The sequence below is a fragment of the Salvelinus namaycush genome, chromosome 30 (assembly GCF_016432855.1).
Source record: "Salvelinus namaycush isolate Seneca chromosome 30, SaNama_1.0, whole genome shotgun sequence".
NCBI lineage: Eukaryota > Metazoa > Chordata > Actinopteri > Salmoniformes > Salmonidae > Salvelinus > Salvelinus namaycush.
This window is the reverse complement of record NC_052336.1, coordinates 9,172,705-9,196,527: the sequence shown is the minus strand read 5'-3', so window position 1 is coordinate 9,196,527 and position 23,823 is coordinate 9,172,705. Positions and strand designations below refer to the sequence as shown.

General features: G+C 41.6%; 2 protein-coding genes across 2 annotated transcripts in view; both read right to left on the bottom strand.

Annotated features, from left to right (window-relative positions):
* The window catches only part of LOC120025112 (chromodomain-helicase-DNA-binding protein 9-like), a 144,962-nt gene extending 144,841 nt beyond the window's left edge, over positions 1-121 (bottom strand). Inside the window, exon 1 of the mRNA XM_038969548.1 lies at positions 57-121. The gene's annotated coding sequence lies outside the window, so the exon portion shown is untranslated. The remainder of the gene's footprint in view (positions 1-56) is intronic.
* Positions 122-1,471: 1,350 nt separating this feature from the next.
* LOC120025027 (AKT-interacting protein-like) lies at positions 1,472-10,042 on the bottom strand. The gene is made up of 10 exons (XM_038969458.1): positions 9,874-10,042; positions 8,835-8,956; positions 7,027-7,238; positions 6,621-6,685; positions 6,435-6,535; positions 4,636-4,724; positions 3,797-3,895; positions 2,956-3,063; positions 2,706-2,766; positions 1,472-2,473 (listed from the first exon to the last, which is right to left on the bottom strand). Exons 2-10 carry the CDS (start codon positions 8,880-8,882, stop codon positions 2,366-2,368), a joined length of 891 nt encoding a protein of 296 aa, XP_038825386.1. The 5' UTR covers positions 8,883-8,956; positions 9,874-10,042; the 3' UTR covers positions 1,472-2,365.
* Between the last annotated feature and the right edge of the window lie 13,781 nt (positions 10,043-23,823).

Genomic DNA, 23,823 nt, shown 5'->3' with positions numbered 1-23,823 from the left:
CTCTGTGTGGAGCCAATACTTTCTATTTATGACGAGAAAATTATTTTATTACTTACCGAAGTGACGCAAAATCCGTTGAATGAAAATTATAAGAGCGAAGTTAACTAGTTGACCACAGCGGTTCTACTGCTGCTGACGTGACGAATCGATGAAGACATCAATTTGCATATCAGTTACTTGCTCTCTGATTGGACAATTGAGGAGTCGTTCAATTTTTATAATCTCAGATTACATTTGGAGTCGGTTCCACATGGACACATTTCATTTTCATTTTTGTGCCATAATAACTCCTCATATGTAAAATAAAATGACAAATATTAGACCAAATTGGTTATAAAGGCATGACACACAAGATGGCCGCGGTAGATCTGAAGCCAATCCGCGGAGGTTTTACTTTGATAACACAAACCTGTAGTCTCCCGGATAATAATGTTAACTCTGACAGGCGAGATAGTGGGAAAATAACATGGCAACCTGTCATTAGTGTGTGGTGACCCCCAGTGGCTCTTGACAGTACTGCTAAACCAAGTCACTATGGTCTTGACGTGAACCATAAATCTTGCCTGACAGCATGAGATCAGAAATAGTGGAAACATTTTCTAAAATCTATGAGATCCAACCATATTTTTCACATATACTTCAACGCGCTCCTTTTGATTATTCTGGAAGTTAAATCAAAGCACAAGCCTTAATTTCTGAAAGTATTACTGGGGAAAGTTACACTTTTTTGGCCTCGCGTGCCTCTGAGGCCCCGAAATTGCATCACACACGCCAACCACATTTTCAGATCAAGCATAAATTGTCTGTCTTCGCTAACGTGTTAATTCATTTTTCAACACGAACATCGTATGTTCACCCCTGGTTATCAACCTATCCAGCTAATTTATTAAGAGCAAATGTATGCTTGATCTGAAAATAGGGTTTATAGGCGCCGTATGGATGGTGTCACGCATTTGGGAGTCTCGAGTCACAAAGGCCAAATTGAGCTCTAACACGTTGCCGTGCGACTTGACCCACACACCCTTATGTGATGAATGAAGGCTACTTAGATCTCCACAGCTAGTCAATGGCAAGCAGTGCTTACCCCAAACCTAAATCACAGCTGTCTAAGGCACTGCATCGCAGGGCTTGAGGTGTCACTACACACTGGTTCGATTTCAGGCTGTATCATTTACAGGCCATGATTGGGAGTCCCATAGGGCAGCGTACAACTGGCCAAGCATCATCCGGGTTATGCCGTCATTGTAATTAAGAACTTGTTTTCAACTGACTTACCTAGTTATATAAAGGCTCAATTTAAAAAATATATATAGAGTCATTGGTATGCATTGTCATGTTCATTTCCTTTCAAAGAAAAGATTTCCAAACTCACTACCTATACAGCGCCAACTGTTGACTGAAGTTTTGGTTCCATATAGGAAAGGTAAAATGAGAAGTCCACATATGCATTGTTTTACCAAATTCAACAGTCCAGACGACAGCATGTGTTTACTTCATTTCACAGCAATATAAATAGTGCCAAGTAGCCAACAGCTTTGAGCAAAACAATGTCTGTTGAGAGCTGCCATTCCCACAGCACATATTTATATTTCCACAAACCTTTAATCAGCTCAATAAGGGTAAATAGAACATTCAAACTGAATTAAAAGCAATGTCAAATTAGACGTGATTTAACTTAGCATATTCATTAAAACCATACCTGCCTGTAATATATATTACCCATCTTGCCTATAGTTTACACAGTAAAGAAATAATATACTAAACCGTAATCCAAAAGAAAATACATTTCCCCCCACACCAAAAATGTAGTGTTGGTCTAATTTTATTTCGGTCAAATATGTTTGGGGACAAAATAATACCCAAGGTTAGAGCCCATCTCCAGTCTGAAGTCATTGAAAAACATTCCAAGGCCCAATAATTAACTGTCCTGAGCCCACCTTAACAAGCGGTCATGAATCCAGTCCACTCATACAGTATACCTATAATTAATGCTGATTTTTATTCTCACCTTTCAACCAGCTTTGAGTGGTTATCTTCATAGACCAAACCCAAGCATGTGCAAAGAGCAGAGAAGAAAATAAAGGGAAAACGCTCTGATTGCATTGTAGCCTGTGTTACTAAGTCAACCAGTTGTCATTGTTGATTTACTTACATAATATACACATTTTTGTTCTATAGCTGTTTGAGCACAAGATGCCTATAATGCTTTTAAAGCTGAGCGCAAGTGTTGCAATGTAAAATGAAGTACATTCAACTTGTTCAGTTCCTATTCATACGACTGAACGGCTGCTGAAGCTAGTCTGTGGCGTGGCATTCTGCTCTGCATCTTCCGCTAGTGGCTGCTGACTCTGACTGCAGGATCAGCTCAGCTCTGGGGAGGGTTGTCATCTTTGCTGAAGGGTTGTGTGGATCCGGGCTTCACCCAAGACAGTCCTGACACCTGCAGCCCCTTGTGGTGATCCTCAGGCCGTCTCTAGAATAACAGACACGCATTACCACACTGGTCAGCTAGCACCATGGAAACAAATGGCCGCTCACACAGCTTGACCAATCACAGCCCTGCTGGCTCTCATTCAAGTAAAACAAGCCTCTTGGGAGTGAGCTCAGAGGGAACCCGAGTCCATGGCCCATAGCAGACAGACTCAGAGCTTTGTGTCCTTTTACATAAGTCTGAAAAGCACACTGCTGCGGTTTAGAAAACTCACTTTATGTGTGAACATCCGTTCCTTCGCCTCGTCGTGGATCGCTGGGTTCCATGAAGAGAAACTGGAAAAATTTGCATAAAAAAATAACACTTATGAGAAACAAATTCTCAAACCATTTATTGCATCTCCTTTCATATGCTGCAGGAGGTTTCTTATTGACAGCAAATAAAAAATAAATAATAATAATGTTCAGATTGTTCGTGAGCTATGAGAAATGGAATTCCAGGAATGAGCTTTTCCTACTACCAACCTTATTGCATAAGGATCGTCCATCTTGGGTTGGTCGAAGAGGTGACTGTTGCATAGTTTGACGCTGTCTACCACCTTGCTTTTGAACACCTGCACATCCTTGTCGTACCTGAAAAAACAGTGTGAGGTCTACACCTGTTGTATTCAGCACATGTGACTAATACATTTGATTATACATGCAATTTGCCAGTCAATACAGTGTGAAGTGATAATTGCCCCAACCTGGCCACAATCTAATTCATTAGCTCAGAAAATTAAGAAAAAACGGACTCAGAATACCACAACATTTCAATTAAACAGCAAGTCTCAACAGCCGCCTGTCCCTTTTAGTAGCCGGGCATCGGCACACATTTCAGTAAATAAATGGGTCTAAATTAATTGTTTATGAAGTTACCATGGACACAGCTCTAATAATCCCAGTCATGTGCATTAAAAACATTGCTCGTCATCAAAAATAAACACGTCAAATTCAAGCTCTCCATGGTGCCGAAGTGCCAAATTGGGGGTGTATGATCTGCGATAGATTTGTTATGTTTATACTGGTCACAATTAGGTTTGGTAGTCTTCAACATTTTGTGCAATAGCTGTGTGCATTAAGGAAATACACACTTGGCTCAAATAGACAGAAGCACTTCTCTAAGCACCGGTTGTGTTCAGTGACTGAAGCAAATAAATGTATGGGCTATTAATTGAAGTTTCAGGGTACACAATAGGAGCACAACAACTAGCTTGCTTGTTGACCTATATAAACTGACCCAGGTCACATACGTACGCGTGGCCCAGTATCCATCTACAGGAGGAAGAGAAGGCTGCGAGGAGAAAGTGAACAAGTACAGACTTACAGCACAGCAGCTTCTGGGTTGAGTGGTTCCATAGTGTTGATCTTGTAGAACACCGTGCGTGCATACATCAGGACTTGCCAGATGTGGTTGTGATTACGCCTTCATGTCCACAGGGAGACAATTATGATTCTCTCAACATAATGGCAAACCAAATACAACTCCAGTCACAGTAAATACACAAATATCATAAAGGCAATCCATGGTGCATAGGTTCATCTCAGACTAGTGAAATACCCAACAGTAGCACTGCTCAAACACCAGTAGTGCACAGCCAAAGTGTGACACACCATAATGACAGACAGGTTTCCAGTGAGAATGTCATGGACAACTTTCCCCATTCAGTAAAACATATAGTGCTGTGCTCCTATAAATCCACCTTCAGCTGATAGAGACTGAGGTTTAAGAGAAGACCTTACAAGGCTGTGTCACTGTCCAGCTGAAGACACAGGCCATGAGGAACAGAGCTGGAACAGCAGTCAGAGTAAACACTGGGCCTTGATGCGACACATGCCAGTTCTAACTAAGGTACACTATAGACAGCCCCACAGCGCAACTCAGTGACAGCACTGTATCACTATTTACCACCAGAACTACAACATCCTGAGAGAACACACATATCAATCACAACATGAAGCAGTAACATCATAGATCAAAAAGTAGTAACTGCATTTAGCCTATCAAGGGATGTGTAAGGCTGTGTAGTAGTGACTAGTACATGGTGGAGCAGACATTACACTAATGGAAAAATAGCAAGCCACATGTAACTGACAAACACCCATTTCCAAATCGTCCTCATTCATTTGGATGTAATGATCTGGGCATAGAAGCCATATACTGACCTCCACTTGGTGAAGGCTCTCCTGACATCAAGCTCTCCTGAAACAGGGTCCACAAGTGGGTGGAAGACTGGGATATCAAACACCACTCTCTGAATGGGGGTACAGGAGAGAACATAGTACTGTTAGAATACTGCATAAATAACAAAACACGCATTTCAAACCCCTCAACTTTTTCCACATTTTGTTACGTTACAGCCTTATTCTAAAATTGATTAACTACACACAATACCTCATAATGACAAAGCGAAAACAGGTTTGGAAATGATCAAATTCATATAAAAACAGAAATAGCTTATTTACATAATTATTCAGAACCTTTGCTATGAGACTTGAAATTGAGCTCAGGTGCATCCTGTTTCTAATGATCATCCTTGAGGTTTCTACAACTTCATTGGAGTCCACCTGTAGTACATTCAATTGTTTGGACATGAAAGGCACACGTGTCTATATAAGGTCCCACAGTTGACAGTGCGTATCAAAGCAAAAACCAAGCCATGAGGTCGAAGTAATTGTCCGTAGAGCTCAGAGAAAGGATTGTGATGAGGCAGATCTGGGGAAGGGTACCAAAACATTTCTACAGCATTGAAGGTCCCCAAGAACGCAGTGGCCGTCATCATTCTTAAATTGAATAAGTATGGAACAACCCACCAATACTCTTCTTAGAGCTGGCCGCTCGGCCAAACAGAGATCAGGAGAGAAGGGCCTTGGTCAGGGAGGTGACCAAGAACCCGATGGTCACGCTGACAGAGCTCCTCTGTGGAGACGGGAGAACCTTCCAGAAGGACATCCATCTCTGCAGCACTCTACCAATCAGGCCTTTATGGTAGAGCAGCAAGACAGAAGCCACTCAGTAAAAGGAACGACAGACTGCTTGGAGTTTGCCAAAAGGCACCTAAAGGACTGACCATGAGAAACAAGTCTCTCTGGTCTGATGAAACCAAGATTGAACTCTTTGGCCTGAAAGCCAAGCGTCATGTCTGGAGGAAACCAGACACCACTCTTCACCTCACCAATACCATCCCTAAGGTGAAGCATGGTGGTGGTAGACATCATGCTGTGGGGATATTTTTCCAGAGGCAGGGACTGGGAGACTAGTCAGGATCGAGGGAAAGATGAACAGAGCAAAGTACAGAGAGATCCTTGATGAAAACCTGTTCCAGATCACTCAGGACCTCAGACTGGGGGGTAGGTTTACCTTCCAACAGGAAAATGACCTTAAGCACACAGCCAAGACAACACAGGAGTGGCTTCGGGACAAGTCTCTGTACTTGAGTGGACCAGCCAGAGCAGACTTGACTCGATTGAACACAGAGCGCAGTGACACTCCCCATCCAACCTGACAGCGCTTGAGAGGATCTGCAGAGAAGAATGGGAGAAACTCCCCAAATACAGGTGTACCAAGCTTGTAGCGTCATACCCAGGAAGAATCGAGGCAGTAATCACTGCCAAAGGTGCTTCAACAAAGTATTGAGTAAAGAGTCTGAATACTTATGTCAATGTGATATTTCAGTTTTAATCAATTCGCTAAAATTGTTAAACCTGTTTTGTAATGTGTGTAGATTGATGAGGGGGAAAAACTATTTCATCAAATTTAGAATAAGGCTGTAACGTAACAAAATGTGGAAAAACAGCAAATACTTTCCGAATACACTGTATGATAGTCACAAACCAATCACAGTCTCAGCCACCAAAGCAGGAAAGGCTGAACAAACTAACCTTTGAAACGTGCCAAAGAAAAGTCTTTATTTTGTGTAAACAGCTGTGTTGTAATGTTACAGCAGGTCCACAAAAGTACTCACAGGACATTCACCATCAGGATAGTTATCTGGAATATACACAGTGAACTTGAAGACTCCATCCTGGTACAAGCCATGTCTGATGAAAATGACCCCGAACCACACTGGAAAGAAGAGAATCTCATGATCCCTTTGTATAGATTATGTGTAGATTATGCAGTCAAACACGAGGACAGATTAGGCTCTTACTCAATGCTGATTTGTAGGATGGCTGCACATAGATTCCAGGCAGTTTTTGCTTGATCACTAGGGTGCTGTGGGTCACAAGGTAACATGGAATTAAATCAATGCAGCAGAAAATTGATATGGAAATTAACAGCGCATTTTTTCATCAACAGCTTCTCTAAATTAACTACATAACATAGTGGCCTATGCACAAATACATCCTTCCTTCCTTCAGGTAGGCTAATCAATGATCTGACATGGTTGGATTGGTGAAAACAAATCGTACCTTCACTTATCCAGTCGCATACAGATCAGTGATTACCTCTAGCAAAGGAGGTAGGCATGAAGCATTTTAAAAGGTAGCCAGTATCCAGTAGCGTCTACTACATCCACAACCCAAAATAAAGTTTGATCTGGGGCCAGTACTTACAACTCAGCCAGCAGCGAGTACTCCAGGTAGAATGGACCGTAGGAGGCATGTGTTCCGTTGGCCAACTGGGCTGTGGCGGCAGGAGAGGCAGGCTTGGTGATGGGGACTGCATTCTTGGGGATGGAGGGAAGCTGCTTCTTCCCAAAGCTAGGACGGGCTGGACTGGCTCTTTGTTGCTGCTGCTCTCCACTCTGTTCCTCACCGTCAGATCTCTGCTCAGCAGAAGAGTGAACAAAAGGCATTTAACAACTCAATATATATGTCTACGAAGTAAAAACTGGTAGCATTGATTATTACAACGAGGGGAATATGCCTAGATTGAAACCACTTAGCAAAACACTATTCACCATGTTGCAGAGAACGCAGGCAACCAATTTCAGGCAAGCTCTGTTGTCGAACTACAAGGCAACACACAGACAGCAGTGGGAGCACACGTTGAGCCCTGGGCAAAAGGCATGTGGTGACAACCTCACAGGTTTCAGAGAGTCTGGTCTGGCATCAGTTTCCTTGTTCCATGGGAGGTGAGAGCACCCACAGAGAGCATCCCTAAACACAGCCCGCATCATATCCCACCAATGCTAGCTCAGTGGGAAGCACAGAGGAGGAGGATAGGCTAGTTCACAACAGGAGATATGCCAGTAAGCTAAGGAACGGATTAGCAACAAACCCATCCCTCTGCAACTAACGGAAAAATTCAGGTTAACGGACAGCACACAGTGAGTGCCACTAAACAAACCACGTTGTATAATTATTAATGTTTTTAGGAGGCACAGAGCAATGAGTGAACCATTCATCTGACAAGGCAGGACAGAGTAGTCACACCTATGTTACTACGGGCAGAGCTACTTCGCCAATGTGACGCCTTTATGCCAAACTGGAAGTTGGTGCCTACCATCTCGCAGAAGTCATTGAGGTACGTAGGCAACAGACTGAATGGCAATAACAGCAGACACATGACAAACAGCTTTCACCCAACTGAATCTTAGCAATTAGCAAACATCAAACAAAAGTTGAGTAGTTCACCATTGCTCTGGTCAAACTACAGTTTAACATCAAATCTAAGTGGATTTCCCAGGAGCAACAGGCTCCTCCTGCAACAACCATGCATGTGTTGTGACAAGTCATGTCTGACTATATAGTTGCAGCTGCAACCTCCAGAGGACTACGGCTGGGACGATACCAGTACCATGATACGCGTTAGTATAGTGGCAAGGAAACAAGAGATTTCACTTTTAGGAAAACACCACAACGTTGGAAACAATCAGTTGTCATCCAGTCAAATGTATTTTCCAAGCTTTAGACAATATTTTACATACAGCAGGTTATTAAAGGACCAAAGAGTTAGGTCTGCTTCGTGTCAAATATTGCAATACTAGTATTGTCACAGCCCTACAGAGCACCAGGTAGTAAAAGACAACCCTGAAACTGCCCTCTTTTGGGATGAGATTGCAAAGGCGTGTCCCTGGCAAGGAGTTGGTGAACAGGCATGAGTAGGCCTAATGCGTTATTAGAGGACACCACACACCTCAAGTTAAACATTCCCATGCCACAATTCCAGTCCTCCAAGATTTCTCTCAAACAAAAGACAGGTGGTAACAGCAGTAAAATGCACAAAGCTCCAAGGCAGCCATGCCGTCTTTATGGGAAAACGTTAGGGGGACAGACCACACTAGGCTTACTTTCAGTGTGTGGGTGTCTCTTCGGGAACTTTTGAAGATCCTGTTTTTTTGTCTCTCTTCTCGCGTGTGTGTTGGGTGAACTTGACAGAAGTTGGCTTTCAGTGCAGAAGAGGAAGAGTGCTCCCTTACCTTAAGACCAGTATTGGTAGACATGCTCCAGAATGGGTTCAGGTTCATTACTCATGGAGGGGCAACTTCTCCGTCTAGGTCGGTCCCACAACAAGTGTTGCCTGTGCCATTCACTGGCGTCACTGGGGATACAATTGACAGAACAAATGTTACATTTTTATTAATTTAGAGTCATTTTCATACTGGTCCCCCATGACAATCAAACCCAAAACTCCGGCGTTGAAAGCACCATGCTCTACCAACAGCCACACGAGACCAAATGACTGATGAGACCCTCTACTCAACACACACAAAATGGGGCAACCTGACCTCGATGGTTGCTGAATCTGATCTGCTGACCATGCAGCTGCTCAGACAGACGTGCCTCATTCATGTCATGACGTCAAACAGGCCTAACTGTTACATCTCTGCCAGGCCAAGCACTTTAAACCCCACCGGGAAATAATCCAGATATACAAATTTGTGATGTCTGGTGTTAATGGTGTTTAATGGTTGTTTAACATGGAGGTTGAGTGTTAGCCCAGTTAGATACATTATTTTATTCGCATACTACCAAAGAGCATTGTTATTGCCGTTGGCTACAGCAGTTGACAAGTTAGTTAACTAAGATCTTTGCTTAGCTAACTACTATGGCAACTAGCAATGTTGACATTGTATCCGTGTTTGTTCACGTGTTCCTATGCAGGCAACTAATTCTGCAAAATGACTTTGAACACATAACTAGTTAGTTAAGCTATATATCTTATATAGTTACAGTAGCTAGTTAAATTGTTAAGATATGTCCAGATTGTTAGCTGGACGACAGGTTTGCAATTACAAATCAAGCATAGATATTCATTTGCGATGGAATCTAGCATTGTTGCTTATTATCCATAATGAAATAGGCATAGTTTACGACTCGATAAACGAACGACAAGAACGTTCACAACACAAATGTAGCAAACCAACCAGATCTGCTAGCTTGCAAGCTAACCAGCTAACGTTACTTAGCTTGAAAGCCAACGGTAGCTAGCTAGCTACTATCCAGTTGCCAGCTTACCTTCCCTGAACGAAAATTCAGACAAGTACCAGTTCAAAAATTGCCCATTTATGTGAACAATTTCAAAATGTGCGTTTTAAAGACGTTGTTACAATCACCACTGGTCAAAACAAGAACAGTGTACCGCAACTGGCTAGCTAAGTAATCTCACAGACACCGGAAATCAATCAAAAGCTCATGATGGGCGTTTCCTATTCACCGCGGGATATTTCTATTGGCTTATAACAAAGGTTGGATAAAGTATCTGAAATATGATTCGCTGACGTTCTATCACTTAAGTCATGCTGTTATGCCGCGTTCATGTACTAGTCGGAAATAAGAAACTCAGAAATGTCCGACTTGCTGATTGTAGAACGCAGAACGTGTAGAGATGGTTTGGTTGGTTTAGTAACAACACCGACGCATGCGCAACTATGGGGGAAACAGACGGGGTTGGCTTCAATTGTTGACAACATGTAAACTATATTTCGTCTCCAATGCTTATTAAAAACATAAATACATGTGGTCAATGAGCACTTGTGGTCTCTCAAATACAAATACAATTGTATTGGTCACATACACATGTTTAGCAGATGTTATTGCAGGTGTAGTGAAATGATTGTGTTTCTAGCTCCAACAGTGTAGTAATATCTAACAAGTAATGTCTAACAATTTAACAACAATACACACACATTTAAAGCAAAGGAATGGAGTATATAAATATTAAGATGAGCAATGTCAAAGTGGCATAGACTAAAATACAGTAGAATAGAATACAGTATAGAGAGAGCCCTGTGGTTGCGGGCGGTGCAGTTACCGTACCAGGCAGTGATACAGCCCAACAGGATTCTCTCAATTGTGCATCTGTCAAAGTTTGTGAGGGTTTTAGGTGACAAGACATTTCTTCAGCCTCCTGAGGTTGAAGAGGCACTGTTACGCCTTCTTCACCACCCTGTCTGTGATGTGTACACCGAGAAACTTGAAGTTTTCCAGCTTCTCCACTGCGGTCCCGTCGATGTGGATAGGGGGGTGCTCCCTCTGCGGTTTCCTGAAGTCCACGATCAGCTCCTTTCTTTTGTTGATGTTGGGTGAGAGGTTATTTTCCTGGCACCACACTCCCAGGGCCCTCACCTCCTCCCTGTAGGCTGTCCCGTCATTGTTGGTAATCAGGCCTACTACTGTTGTGTCATCTGAAAACTTGATGATTGAGTTGGAAGCATGCATGGCCACGCAGTCATGGGTGAACAGGGAGTACAGGAGGGGGCTGAGCACACACCCTTGTGGGGCCCCTGTGTTGAGGATTAGCGAAGTGGAGTTGTTGTTTCCTACCTTCACCACCCGTGGGCGGCCCGTCAGGAAGTCCAGGAACCAGTTGCACAGGACGGGACCCAGGCCCCAAGTTTAATGATGAGCTTGGAGGTTACGATGGTGTTGAATGCTGAGCCATAGTCAATGAACAGCATTCTTACATAGTTATTCCTCTTGTCCAGATGGGATAGGGCAGTGTGCAGTGCAATAGCGATTCCATCGTCTGTGGATCTATTGGTGGTGGTAAGCAAATTGAAGTGGCTCTTGTGTGTCAGATAAGGTAGAGGTGATATGCTCCTTGACTAGTCTCTCAAAGCACTTAATGATGACAGAAGTGAGTGCTATGGGGCGATGGTCATTTAGTTCAGTTACCTTTGCTTTCTTGGGTACAGGAACAATGGTGGACATTTTGAAGCATGTGATGACAGCAGACTGGAATAGGGAGAGATTGAATAAGTCCGTAAACACTCCAGCCAGCTGGTCTGCGCATGCTCTGAGGACGCGACTAGGGATGCCGTCTGGGCCGGCAGCCTTGCGAGGGTTAACAAGGGGTAAATACATTGTACAGTTGTTGGTTAGTTTGTGAATTTTTGCCATATTAGCATAGAAGTGACATCAGTCAAAACACATCAAAACAAGACATGGTATCAAGAACAAGATAAAACTAGTTGAAACGGCACTAGTAACAGACCCGAGATATCAACCCAGTGAAACCCTTTGGCTATCATCACAAAGAAAAGCCCCAGTAAAGGTATCCAAAAAATGTTTATTTCTGAGGTATAACATTAAACATTAAAACCAGTAGATCGTGATAATGACATCATCCACAATTCCTACGTAAAATTCCCGATTGTGCCATATTGCTGAATGGCACCAAAAATTACGGATATACTGACAATGGGAGTTGTTGACCACAAAGTGGCACAGCGGGCTGTCTCGCGCCCGCCTATCCTTTCTTTGGATTGGTGGATACATCTCATTGTTGTAATCTATTTTGAATAGTCGATGAGGGTTGTTGACGTCACCAGCCTGTATTCAATGGCAAGAGATATGCTTCTTAAAAAAAAAAAAAGATATGCTACTAGCCTCAAGTCATAAATTTTTTTTAACTAGGCAAGTCCATTAAGAACAAACTCTTTACAATGACGGCCTAACCCAGCCAAACCCTAACCTGGACAACGCTGAGCCAATTGCGTGACGCCCTATGGGATTCCCAATCGCAGCCTGGAATCGAACCAGGGTCTATAGTGACACCTCTAGCACTCAGATGCAGTGCATTAGACCGGTCCGCAACTCGGTTTCCATGAATATGCATAGCCACCTCGAGACAACTCCGATATAAAGTGTTTTTATCAAAGTAGCCTGGATGTCACGCAAATAAGCCATATTTTTTGTTGTTGACCAAATTCAACACTCGTTGACCTCTATACAAAAACTCCTTGCTTGGGGCGAAAGAACAAAAAGAAAAACACCTGCTACAGGAGACAGATTTTCTGCCGAGTCAGCTTCTTTCTTCCTCCTCTACGATGCCATCAAAACAACGTTATGGATCATGGTGAAAGTGGCCGTAACTAACAAAGGTTTGTGGTCAATGTAGTCGTTTTCATCCTACATGAAAGAGTCAACCCGGGAGCCTCGTCATAGCCTGCTGGAGGTGTCAGCACGTGGTCCTGTGTGATGACAAATGCAGTAGTCAGAATGGATCACAGTTTATTTAAGTATTTAGATTTGTAGTGATCTTTAAAATAGTTCACAGTGGGGATCAAACTTAATCTTAATAAACACATTTTAGAGCCCAAACATCTGTAAAAAAAAAAAAAAAAATACGGTTTGGCCTTTCAGGCGATCAAAGTTTATGTAGGCTTTCTAGGACAGACCTTGGTAAGGCATTCATGGTAAGATCGTTCACATTTAATTTTTTATTGCAAAAATACCAGTATACATACAAGAAGCAGACCTGGGTTTTTTGCATTACTAGGTCGCTACTTATGACGTAATAGACCCTGGATTGCAGATGATATGTTTTGGCCAAAGAGAGGTTTTGAAGCCACCGGTCGACCATGTTGCCATTCATCAGATCAAATGCAGTCTTCCATCGGAATTTTACAGTATTTCCTTTAGATGTTTCAAGGACAAAATTACATGTATTTAAGTATATTTTGTGTTGTAGTTCACAACGGTAGTGGGGACAGTAACATTAGTACTTTCTAAAAATGATACTTTAAGGATTTTTTAAATATTTGATTTTTGTGTTTAGCTCACATAATATAATTGAAGTATGCATTATGGCTAAAACAAATGTAAAAAATTGTACATGCATTTCTATAGCTTCCAAAATATGTTTTACATTAGTGGGGGAGTGCCAAGATGGAGGTGTGAGCTTCCAAACAGCACCCTCTGTCTGTTATCTAGTGTATATATAAAGCATTGGTTGCTATGCAGTATCATAAACTGGTCTCAGAGCATTTTGTATTATTCTGTATGTAAATCCGAGATGCTACGTTTAGTATAATATGTTAGGTTTAACCAACCTTCTTTCATTTTTGCCTTCAGTAACCACTTGTTTTATGTAACCATACCAAACTTAACATATCATACAAATTTGACAGCCCCTGATTTACATCTACTATGTTACTTTTAGTCTATGAGACCAAGCTGAGCTTATAGAGCAAAAACTATTTTAGGTGCAGCAGTAAAATTATTGTAGGGAATACTCAGTAGGTTTTGTAGAATATATACAGTGCGTTCGGGAAAGTATTTTGTTACGTTACAGCCTTATTCTGAAATTGATTAAATCGTTTCCCCCCCCTCATCAATCTACACACAATACCACATAATGACAAAGCACATTTTTTAAAGTACATTTTTGCTTACTTATAAAAAAAAAGAAGGGAAATATCACATTAACATAAGTATTCAGACCATTTACTCAGTACTTTGTTGAAGCACCTTGGCAGTGATTACAGCATTGAGTCTTCTTGGGTATGATGCTACAAGCTTGGCACACCTGTATTTGGGGAGTTTCTCCCATTCTTCTCTGCAGATCCTCTTAAGCTCTGTCAGGTTGGATGGGGAGTGTTGCTGCACAGCTATTTCAGGTCTCTCCAGAGATGTTCGATCGAGTTCAAGTCCGGGCTCTGGCTGGGCCACTCAAGGACATTCAGAGACTTGTCCCGAAGCCACTCCTGCGTTGTCTTGGCTGTGTGCTTAGGGTCGTTGTCCTGTTGGAAGGTGAACCTTCGACCCAATCTGAGGTCCTGAGCGCTCTGGAGCCGGTTTTCATTGAGGATCTCTGTGTACTTTGCTCTTTTCATCTTTGCCTCGATCCTGACTAGTCTCCCAGTCCCTGCCGCTGAAAAACATCCCCACAGCATGATGCTGCCACCACCATGCTTCACCATAGGGTTGGTGCCAGGTTTCCTCCAGACTTGACGCTTGGCATTCAGGCCAAAAAGTTCAATCTTGGTTTCATCAGACCAGAGAATCTTGTTTCTCATGGTCTGAGAGTCTTTAGGTACCTTTTGGCAAACTCCAAGCGGGCTGTCATGTGCCTTTAACCGAGGAGTGGCTTCCATCTGGCCACTCTACCGTAAAGGCCTAATTGGTGGAGTGCTGCAGAGATGGTTGTCCTTCTGGAAGGTTCTCCCATCTCCACAGAGGAACTCTAGAGCTCTGTTAGTGACCATCGGGTTCTTTGTCACCTCCCTGATCAAGGCCCTTCTCCCACGATTGCTCAGGTTGGCCAGGCGGCCAGCTCTAGGAAGAGTCTTGGTGGTTCCAAACTTCTTCCATTTAAGAATGATGGAGAAAACTGTGTTCTAGTGGACCTTCAATGCTGCAGAATTGTTTTTGGTACCTTTCCCCAGATGTGTGCCTCAACACAATCCTGTCTCGGAGCCCTACGGACAATTCCTTCAATTTCATGGCTTGGTTTTTGCTCTGACACGCACTGTGAACTGTGGGGCCTTATATAGACTATGTCCAGCAGCATACAACCCTGCATACTACTGCTGACTTGCTGAAGTTAAGCAGGGTTGGTCTGGGTCAGTCCCTGGATGGGAGACCAGATGCTGCTGGAAGTGGTGTTGGAGGGCCAGTAGGAGGCTGTTATGTGAATTCTATCAATGTTCATAAACTGAACTTCAATTAAACTGATCATTCTGTTACCCATAATTTGTAAGATACTGGTTGAAATGAAACAGACAGAGTCCCAGCTACAATAGCCAAAATGTTTATTCACGAGGACGTCCCAGTCCGTTGTACAAAACCATCCATTTTATACAGGCTCCTTACGCACATACCTTCACACACAAACAGTAGGTATCCTACGCACATACTGTATCACTACCCAGCCGATAAAGATTAGGGAAACCGTGAGAAGCACTCCCTGTCCTCTCCCAAATCTCTCAGTGGCCCCTAGCCAAGGTCGGCACCGAATTTTGCTCAGACAGTCTATGTTTAAGATACTACAAAGACAGTACAGATATATTGTTTTACCCTAATTCTGACTGAAACTACACACATCATTTAATATAATTTTACTGACTAAAACTACACACATCATTAATAATAATTTTATGTTTCTAATCAATTTCATACAATTATATTGTTTCAGGGTGGAATATTCTAATCATTAATTTAAACATATAAATTCCATTAACAATCCACCCTTAATGACTAAATAATACACACTGATACATCAAACACTATATGGAAACATAAATGGTATACAAGAATAATCCAAACCAATACATGTATGTTCATTCGATATTCATCAATGACTGTTATAGGCCTATATCCAATTATAACGATTCCTGTTAGGATTTTTATTACAATCTTCATAAAAAACTGTCTAAACATTAAAAATAGACTCATCCAACATTGGCTCCTCGTAGTTAAAAGAAACGGAGCCATCTCCTAGGCCTGGAGGTCTGTATTCGTCATCCTACTGGCCGGAGCTCGGAATCGGTCCGTATCTCACCATCTGTTGCGTCACTGACCTCTCCAGAGTCCTGGTGATCAAACCTCTCACACATGGGACCAAACAACATCCACACAGAACCAAAACACTCATACAGGTGAAAGTTGCCCACAACACAGTGATTATGACCTTTTTCCATTTCCCAAACACCCTGTCAAACCACTTTGTTAGAGAATTATCCAGCCCAGTGTTCTCTGCTAATTCGTGAGCTAATGTGGTTAAACCAGCCAGGGCCTTAGTCACTGATCCGTCTGGAGCTGTGTTATTAAAAAATAAATGTACAGCAATGAACCCCAATCATTCTACATACCCTGCCCTTTTCTGCCAATTAACATATCGAGAGTCAGTCTATTTTACCAGGTCATGAGGGAGGTGGCGGATAATTGGTCAGAGATCCCCTTTACTGCATCCCCAGTATCATTCACGAATCTCTGTTGATTATAATAGATGTCATTAATCCAATCCACATTTTTATTTATTGTCAACCACCAAAAGAACGTAGTGGTAAAGTCTTCACCTATTTGATTCATAGCTTTGTATTCATCTGGAACTCCCCTGGGGATGCCAATAGCATTCATCTAGACAGGGCTACTCCCATCCTGGTCCAAACTCCTCCTGTGCCTACTTTGGCCTCCTATAACTGGCCTCTGATGACTAACTCGTACTGGTTGGACCAATAACACCGGGGCGAAAGTGCCTATCCACCCTTTCTGGTAGTTTCTGTCGTATGCATCCTTTGCTAGTACGAGTCCACCCTACATCAGTTATAGGTGCTGTTAGGTTAAGAATTTTCTCCTGTACTTCCAAACCTAAGTCAGTCACATTAACGATTACCTTTCAGCCATTAAAATCATCTAAGTTCTCGGTGCCATTCTTGTATCTATAACACTGGTACTCATCAAGAGTTAAAGTGAACCGAGGTGGGTTGGCCGAGTACTTCAATCCGGCCAACCCAATCCCTGTAAAGTTATTTGCTTTCCTAGGGAATTGTTTAATATTTACCTTAAATCCTACATCTTGATCTTCTTTGACTCCTTATTCTGTAAGACACTCATCAGTGTATTATATCATTTATCTTTTACTTCTTATCAATGACAATGGCGTCATATAATTAGTACCGGCAGGTGGTGGATCTGGATGTATCAGAAAGATTACCAAGACTATGATGCAGCTCAGAGCCCCTACTCTTCCCAAAAACCGCCAACCCTCTCCTGCCCTTAGTCGGTCTGCTAGGTACCACTCCATACTCACACTTCTAGGAGCACACACAGTGATGAACGGTCGGGATAGGAAATCTTCGTTAAGGAGGTAACCCCCGTACCCTGTTGGTACTCGGTTCTTCTCCTAACTCTGTGTGTGATCAGCAGTGCTTATATGGGTACATACCTTCTTGCAGTGGGTAACATGGACCCAAGTGACTCTCTCAGCTGTTCTAATGGCAAAGGCGGTGGTTTAACAGAACCTGGTATGGGCCTTCCCAACGGGGCTGCTTCCAGTCTATTCTCCTCAGGGACTGGATCCAAAATATAAATGTGGCTAGTGTACAAAATCTCAAATTCATCTGTTGATAAGTGAGAGTACTCTGCACAGATAACACGAGAATAGCTAATTTTGCATTTTGATTTGTTTGGCAAAGTAGAGGAGCAGACATTGTTGTTTAGCTAGCTAGCTGGTTTATGTCCATAAGGCCGAGTCTCCTGTGATGAGGAACCTAGACTGTAGTCCTACTATCTTTGCCTACATGACTCCAACAGTCCATTGCCCCCCATAATGGATCTTTCTGTATCATTGACCTTTTGATGGACTACAGGATAATTGAATGGGTTGTTTTACAGGTCAGCCATAGTAGTACGGCACCCCTGGAGCAAATTAGTGCCTTGCTCAAGTGCCCATCGAAAGATGTTTCACCGTGTCGGCTCAGGTAATCAAACCAGATACCTTTCTGTTACTGGCCCAACGCTTTCTGTTACTGGCCCAACGCTCTGCTGCCCATATTTCACTTAATTTAATTTCACTTTTCACATTTGGAGCACATTTCACTGCACCTATCCGGTATTCAGTATGTGACTTTTTATCCTGTTAAATCCTTTAATGAAGTCACGGTGATTGACAACTGACATTGAGTGCGGAGTCGAGGAGGGACAAATTCATGTTTCCAGAAATGAACCAAAAAAAAGTCCATAGGAGAAAGTATTTTGTCGAGGTGTGATGCACAGACTTGGTCCAGAGAGGTTGACACATCCAAGCCTCTTGTTTGTAATCACATTGTTTTATTTTTGGTCCACGCTTCAGTAGCCATTGCTGCTTGATGATGATTGATTGATTTGCTGACAATTAAACTTAATTATGATTCAGAAGAAAAAAACTAATTTAATGCATCACCGATTGAATTAATTAGAGGAAATGACATTGTCCAAGTTTGAAACTAAAGACGAATTATTGACTTCATTATTGCTATATTATCTGATTCTATTTTGTCCTCAAGTTCACTTCAGTGCCAAAGGTAATTAGCGTCCAGTTTCTTTATTGGGGCAGTCAACAACACAAGGTCACTGACTCCTTTGACTCATACAAATCAAAGACCAGAGCAACTACATAATAACTTGATGTCTGTTTTGCCTTCACCCAACATTGAGATAATCTCAGACATGGAGAAAGTCACACAACATCTACCCCACTGATTTCCTAATGACTTTTTTGTATTTGGCGTTGATTCTTTTTTATAATCAACTATTGTGACCTTTGCATGGTTAGACAAACACATTAAAACAATCAGAGAAGAAAGATTGGGCTTAATCATTTCCTGAAATGTCCCTTAAAAGTATGATAGCATCTCCCCGACTGATAATAATGTGTATGGTAATAGTTATAGGGTAATTATCTCAAACCGACCCTCACTACCAGGTCGATGGTTATTCTCTAGAACTGTTGCCCTTCATTAGTAAGGACATGAAAGACTGGAGAGTGCTGCTATGGTCAGTGTTATTGAGATTACATTTGATAGATTGAAAATGGTTACACAATGATTAGTCCTTTGACCTGTCTACTACTTTGATATCAAATTAATTTTGACTACAGATATAGATTTCAACATCACTTTAACACATTATTTGCCTTTCAGTCTTATGTAAGAAACAATTACAGCAACAAAACAATTAATCTAAAGTTAGTCTGTAGAGCTAATGTTACCCTTTCACATTAGTGATTCATTAATCAAGTACCATGAAATTCCCCTGTCTACTATGGCAACCATGAGTAGCCTATTCTGATCCCCTTTTCACAGTGGTTTAAAGTGCAGCTGTGAGTTAGGCTACAGACACACAGTGCAAAGACATGCATCTGATCTGACGACCTAACATCACAGAACCATTTAAATCAGACCATTCAATGCAGCTGTTTGAGACAGGTCCATTGGCAAGTGTCAGTAACTATTTGTCAAATTTTACAAACATATTTGGTTCTATTTAGGAATCTATTAATTGTGTTTTTATAAAACATTTAGTGTTAACATGGTCATGGTCAGTCTATATACATAAACTTCCAATAAGAGGAGGAACAGTATAAGTAAGCCCCTGAATTTGAACTGAGGTGAAATATGTCCTGTAGTTATACCTCCTGTCAGTCCATTCCTTCAGAGAGTTTGAGACCCGCCAATTCAGATCTGCAATTTGGTTTAAATGACCGTTAAAAATTGCAATAGTCAGCCACCGGTGAAATTTGCCTTGACAGCACAGACATAAAAAAGTGAGAACGGATGACTCCACGTCCAGATAATAAGTAATAACAATGTTAGTTTAAATAAGAAAAGCCAGAGCTGGATTCAAATGCAATATTCATTTTAGGAAGATGAGCGGAAAAGGCACACACACACACAAAATCTACCAGATCCTTCATATAGCAATAGTCTTGTCTTATTCCTCAGGCTAGGGCCAGGCTAACATCTCAATGCAGCAATTATCTGCTGTAATGACTGCAGTTCAAATAAGCCTGGAGATTTTATTAAACCAAATGAGAGAATCATCTGTGTATTATCACCTTGTGATTGACAGTGACAAGTGTTGGACAGACACTGATATGAGCATGATGAAGAAGCTCCCGGCAAAGCTCTCGATAATGTTACCCCTGATAATGTTGCCCAGGCAGCAAGAGCCTAAGCCAGCAAACGAAGGAGAAGGATCTCCATGCATGTCACCCCCTGACCTTAGAGATCCTTTTAATTCTCTATTTGGTTAGGTCAGGGTGTGACTAGGGTGGGCAATCTATGTTTTCTATTTCTTTGTTGGCCTGGTATGGTTCCCAATCAGAGGCAGCTGTCTATCGTTGTCTCTGATTGGGGATCATATTTAGGCAGCCTTTTCCCACCTGTTGTTTGTGGGATCTTGTTTTTGTGTAGCTGCCTGTGAGCAGCCCAGAACATCACGTTTCGTTTTCTTCTGTATTGTTTTTGAGTTTCATATTTATTAAACATGTGGAACTCTAAGTACGCTGCGCCTTGGTCCATTCATTCAGATGAGCGTGACAATGCATATTAATTCCAATTGTCAGATCCTGCCGTGACAGTGGGGGAGAGATGGGGGAAGGGGTTAGTGTAATCTGCTGGGTCAACCCCTGATACCTAACACTCACTGACTGGCATTTTACACAACTAATGAAAAAGAAATCCATTGTGCTGATCATGTGCATAGATTTCACTATATAATAATGAAATAGAAATATTCATAATAAAGGTAAAGGTCACTTTGTGAAACTGCTAAGCTTCCTAAGCTGCAACCTTTACATGAGCAGTTGTCTGATTCCTTTGGTAAAATGGGAGGGGGAGAAGCATGTCAATGCTTTAACCCTGAAGGGGCAAAGAGGGGATCCAACATTCTACAGTCCTGCTTTCTTTGCCCCGAGGAGGGTATATGTCTCACCTTAGCAAGCAGTAGGCCTACTGATGTTCAGTTGATGCCACTCAGTACAGAGCAGAGGCACATAGTGCCATTTTTATTGTCCTGAAATGAATAATCCACTCAGTGTTGTTTTTCCAAATGCCAATACAGCAGGTCTCAAAGGTCAGCAGACATATATTGAAAAGGAGAGGATCAAAGCCACGGTCTTCTCTCTGGGTGTAAAAACCATGTCCAGAGCCATATCCAGCCAAATCAATATGGGAAATAGACTCTACTTCTGTGTAGACACCTGCTTTTCCTGTTCAGGTCACCTGGGCTTCCTCAGACCTATAGGAGAGGGGGACGGAGGGGTAGAGGGGTGGAGGGAGACATCAGCCCAGTACGATCACTCTGAAGGACACCATGAGTATTATTGCCTGCTGTGACTCAAGTGAGTGAGACCCTTCTGCATATGCATCACAGCTAGGCTGGCATTTATTAGTGCCATGCACTAAGTACAGACCGTGTTATTGGATTTGAATATCAGCTCCCAGCCACATTCCTCGGCCCTAGAAATATATTAAGATGAAGCAATCTCATTTAATAACACCCAAACTAATAAAAGGAGAGCGGATTGGAAATTAAATTTATGAATATTGCTCGGCAGCAGGAGTGATCCAAAAAGCCCGGCTTCAGTGGTCTGTCATCTCCAATGCAGACAGTTCTTGTGCTGTCATAAGCCCAGGCACTAAACATATTTGAGTTTGAGTGTCTGAGATTCTCAGAAATCATACATTTACTCTAATATGATGTTTATAAAGGAAAGCCATACCTGTGGACTTTCATGTCATAAACAATGTAGATCTGTCTGGAAAGAATATTTCACTATAGACCAAGTCACAAGAATATGCATCCAAAGAAAAAGTGCAATACGGCATGTTCTAAACACACTTGTCAATGTAGAATAATGGACTATAGGCCTACATCACTGTTATTTTTACTGTCCTTAGGCTATGGTCTTTTCATATCCAATCCTGGAAGACAGCTGGGTGTACAGGAGAGGAACATGACATTTCCATAAGACTTTTTATCACTCATTATACGTGCAGTCGAACTGCCAGGCATCGATATACACTTATATCTTACTCTGCACTTCCACAAACTTTCATCAACAGATGCAGCCACTATGATTGATTAGTTAGCAGCAGCAGGCAAGTCATTGAGCTATTCTCTTTGGAAACATTTATTTATGTGTGTATGTCGATAACTTAGAAGTCCATTATTGTGATTACCTTTGAGGGTTGGCTGAACAACAGATGTTCAAGGACAACTCATTCCATTTTACTCAGTTAAGAGTGAGTAGTGACTGGTGCCAATATAGAGAACACAGGAGAGAGAGACTATGAAATGTAGCAATATCCAATATCACTGGAGGGCGCCCTAAGACAACAATATGCAAAGCTACAGTTATGACGGGATCGGCTTTTCCATAAATACCCAGTTGTACAATCAGCTATAGTGAACAGAGGATAGTAGAGAGTGGACCGATCGCCTTTAAATGAGTCCGAAATCAATCAAGTAGGCCCATATTCTCGCTTCTCCGTTTTAGGCCTAATTTACAAATGGCCATGTTTTACAATGTAATTTACTAAAATGAAAATACTACAAACTGGCCTTTTTAATTGAGCTAATAAATGTGAAATTAAATGTGTTTATTTCATAGTTGTTTTTCCATTGTTATATGCATGCACTTGTTTAAATTGATGTTAAGAGAATGATGAGTTTGGACAATACATTTTATGTGACAGAAAATGAATGCGTAAAGAAAATACATTATTGAAATATCCGTTTGCTAAGGCTATTTCTATAGTTGAAATAATATCAATTCAGCACAAACTGTATTATTATTTTACTGAGGAGACCAGAACACTGTTCTTTCTTTTTTTATTAGCTCATTTTCTCTCTTGAATCAATATATCACAAGTACATGTCTGTTGCGGATACAGACAGTCTGCCCATTAACTTCATGCTTCTTATCTAAAAACTGTTTTATTAAAATTAAGTCAGAACACAAAATGGTATTTAAAAAGTTTAAGTGAAACAATTTGCATTGGGAGTGGGTGAAATGCTAATTCATTCTCTCACTAAGCCCCACAATCATTCTCATCCATTTTGGTGGCTGATTGTTTTCCACATGGTTGCCTTCATTCATTAAAGCAAATTTATAAACATAAAGAATATCTCAGTATTAATAATACTGCTTTTTGTTAAAGCTCAATCAACCATAATGTCCTAATATTTTCTATGTGAACCTCATTTCACATGATCTCACTACTCAAGAAATGAGTGTCCCATAAGGGATTTATTTCATCCGGCCTATCGGGATTATTGAATTAAATTAAACCAGACACTTACCGCAGGCGGAACAGGGCTACACTATCCACTTAAAGGTAGGCCTACTCTTGAGTATGATTTAGGCAAACACATTAGGCAGCAAATGCTTTTCATTTGTAGAGGCTACTCCATAATTCATTCATTAAGAAAGAGCCTATAGGTAAACAGAAAGGTCACGTGTTGAAGGGATCTTTAGTAATTACTTTACAACCATGTTTACACGCAGACGACATGGCCAATGTGTTGTTTGTTTATGAGGCTACATAGCATTTTTAAATAGAAAATGAGGCCAATGCCTTATAAACAACAGGAACATAACAATGTAATTACACTGCCCCTGAGAGGTAACAGTGGTTGACTGACTTAAAACAACATAACATAGAAATTGTGATTTTAGAATACAATACTGTCAGAGCA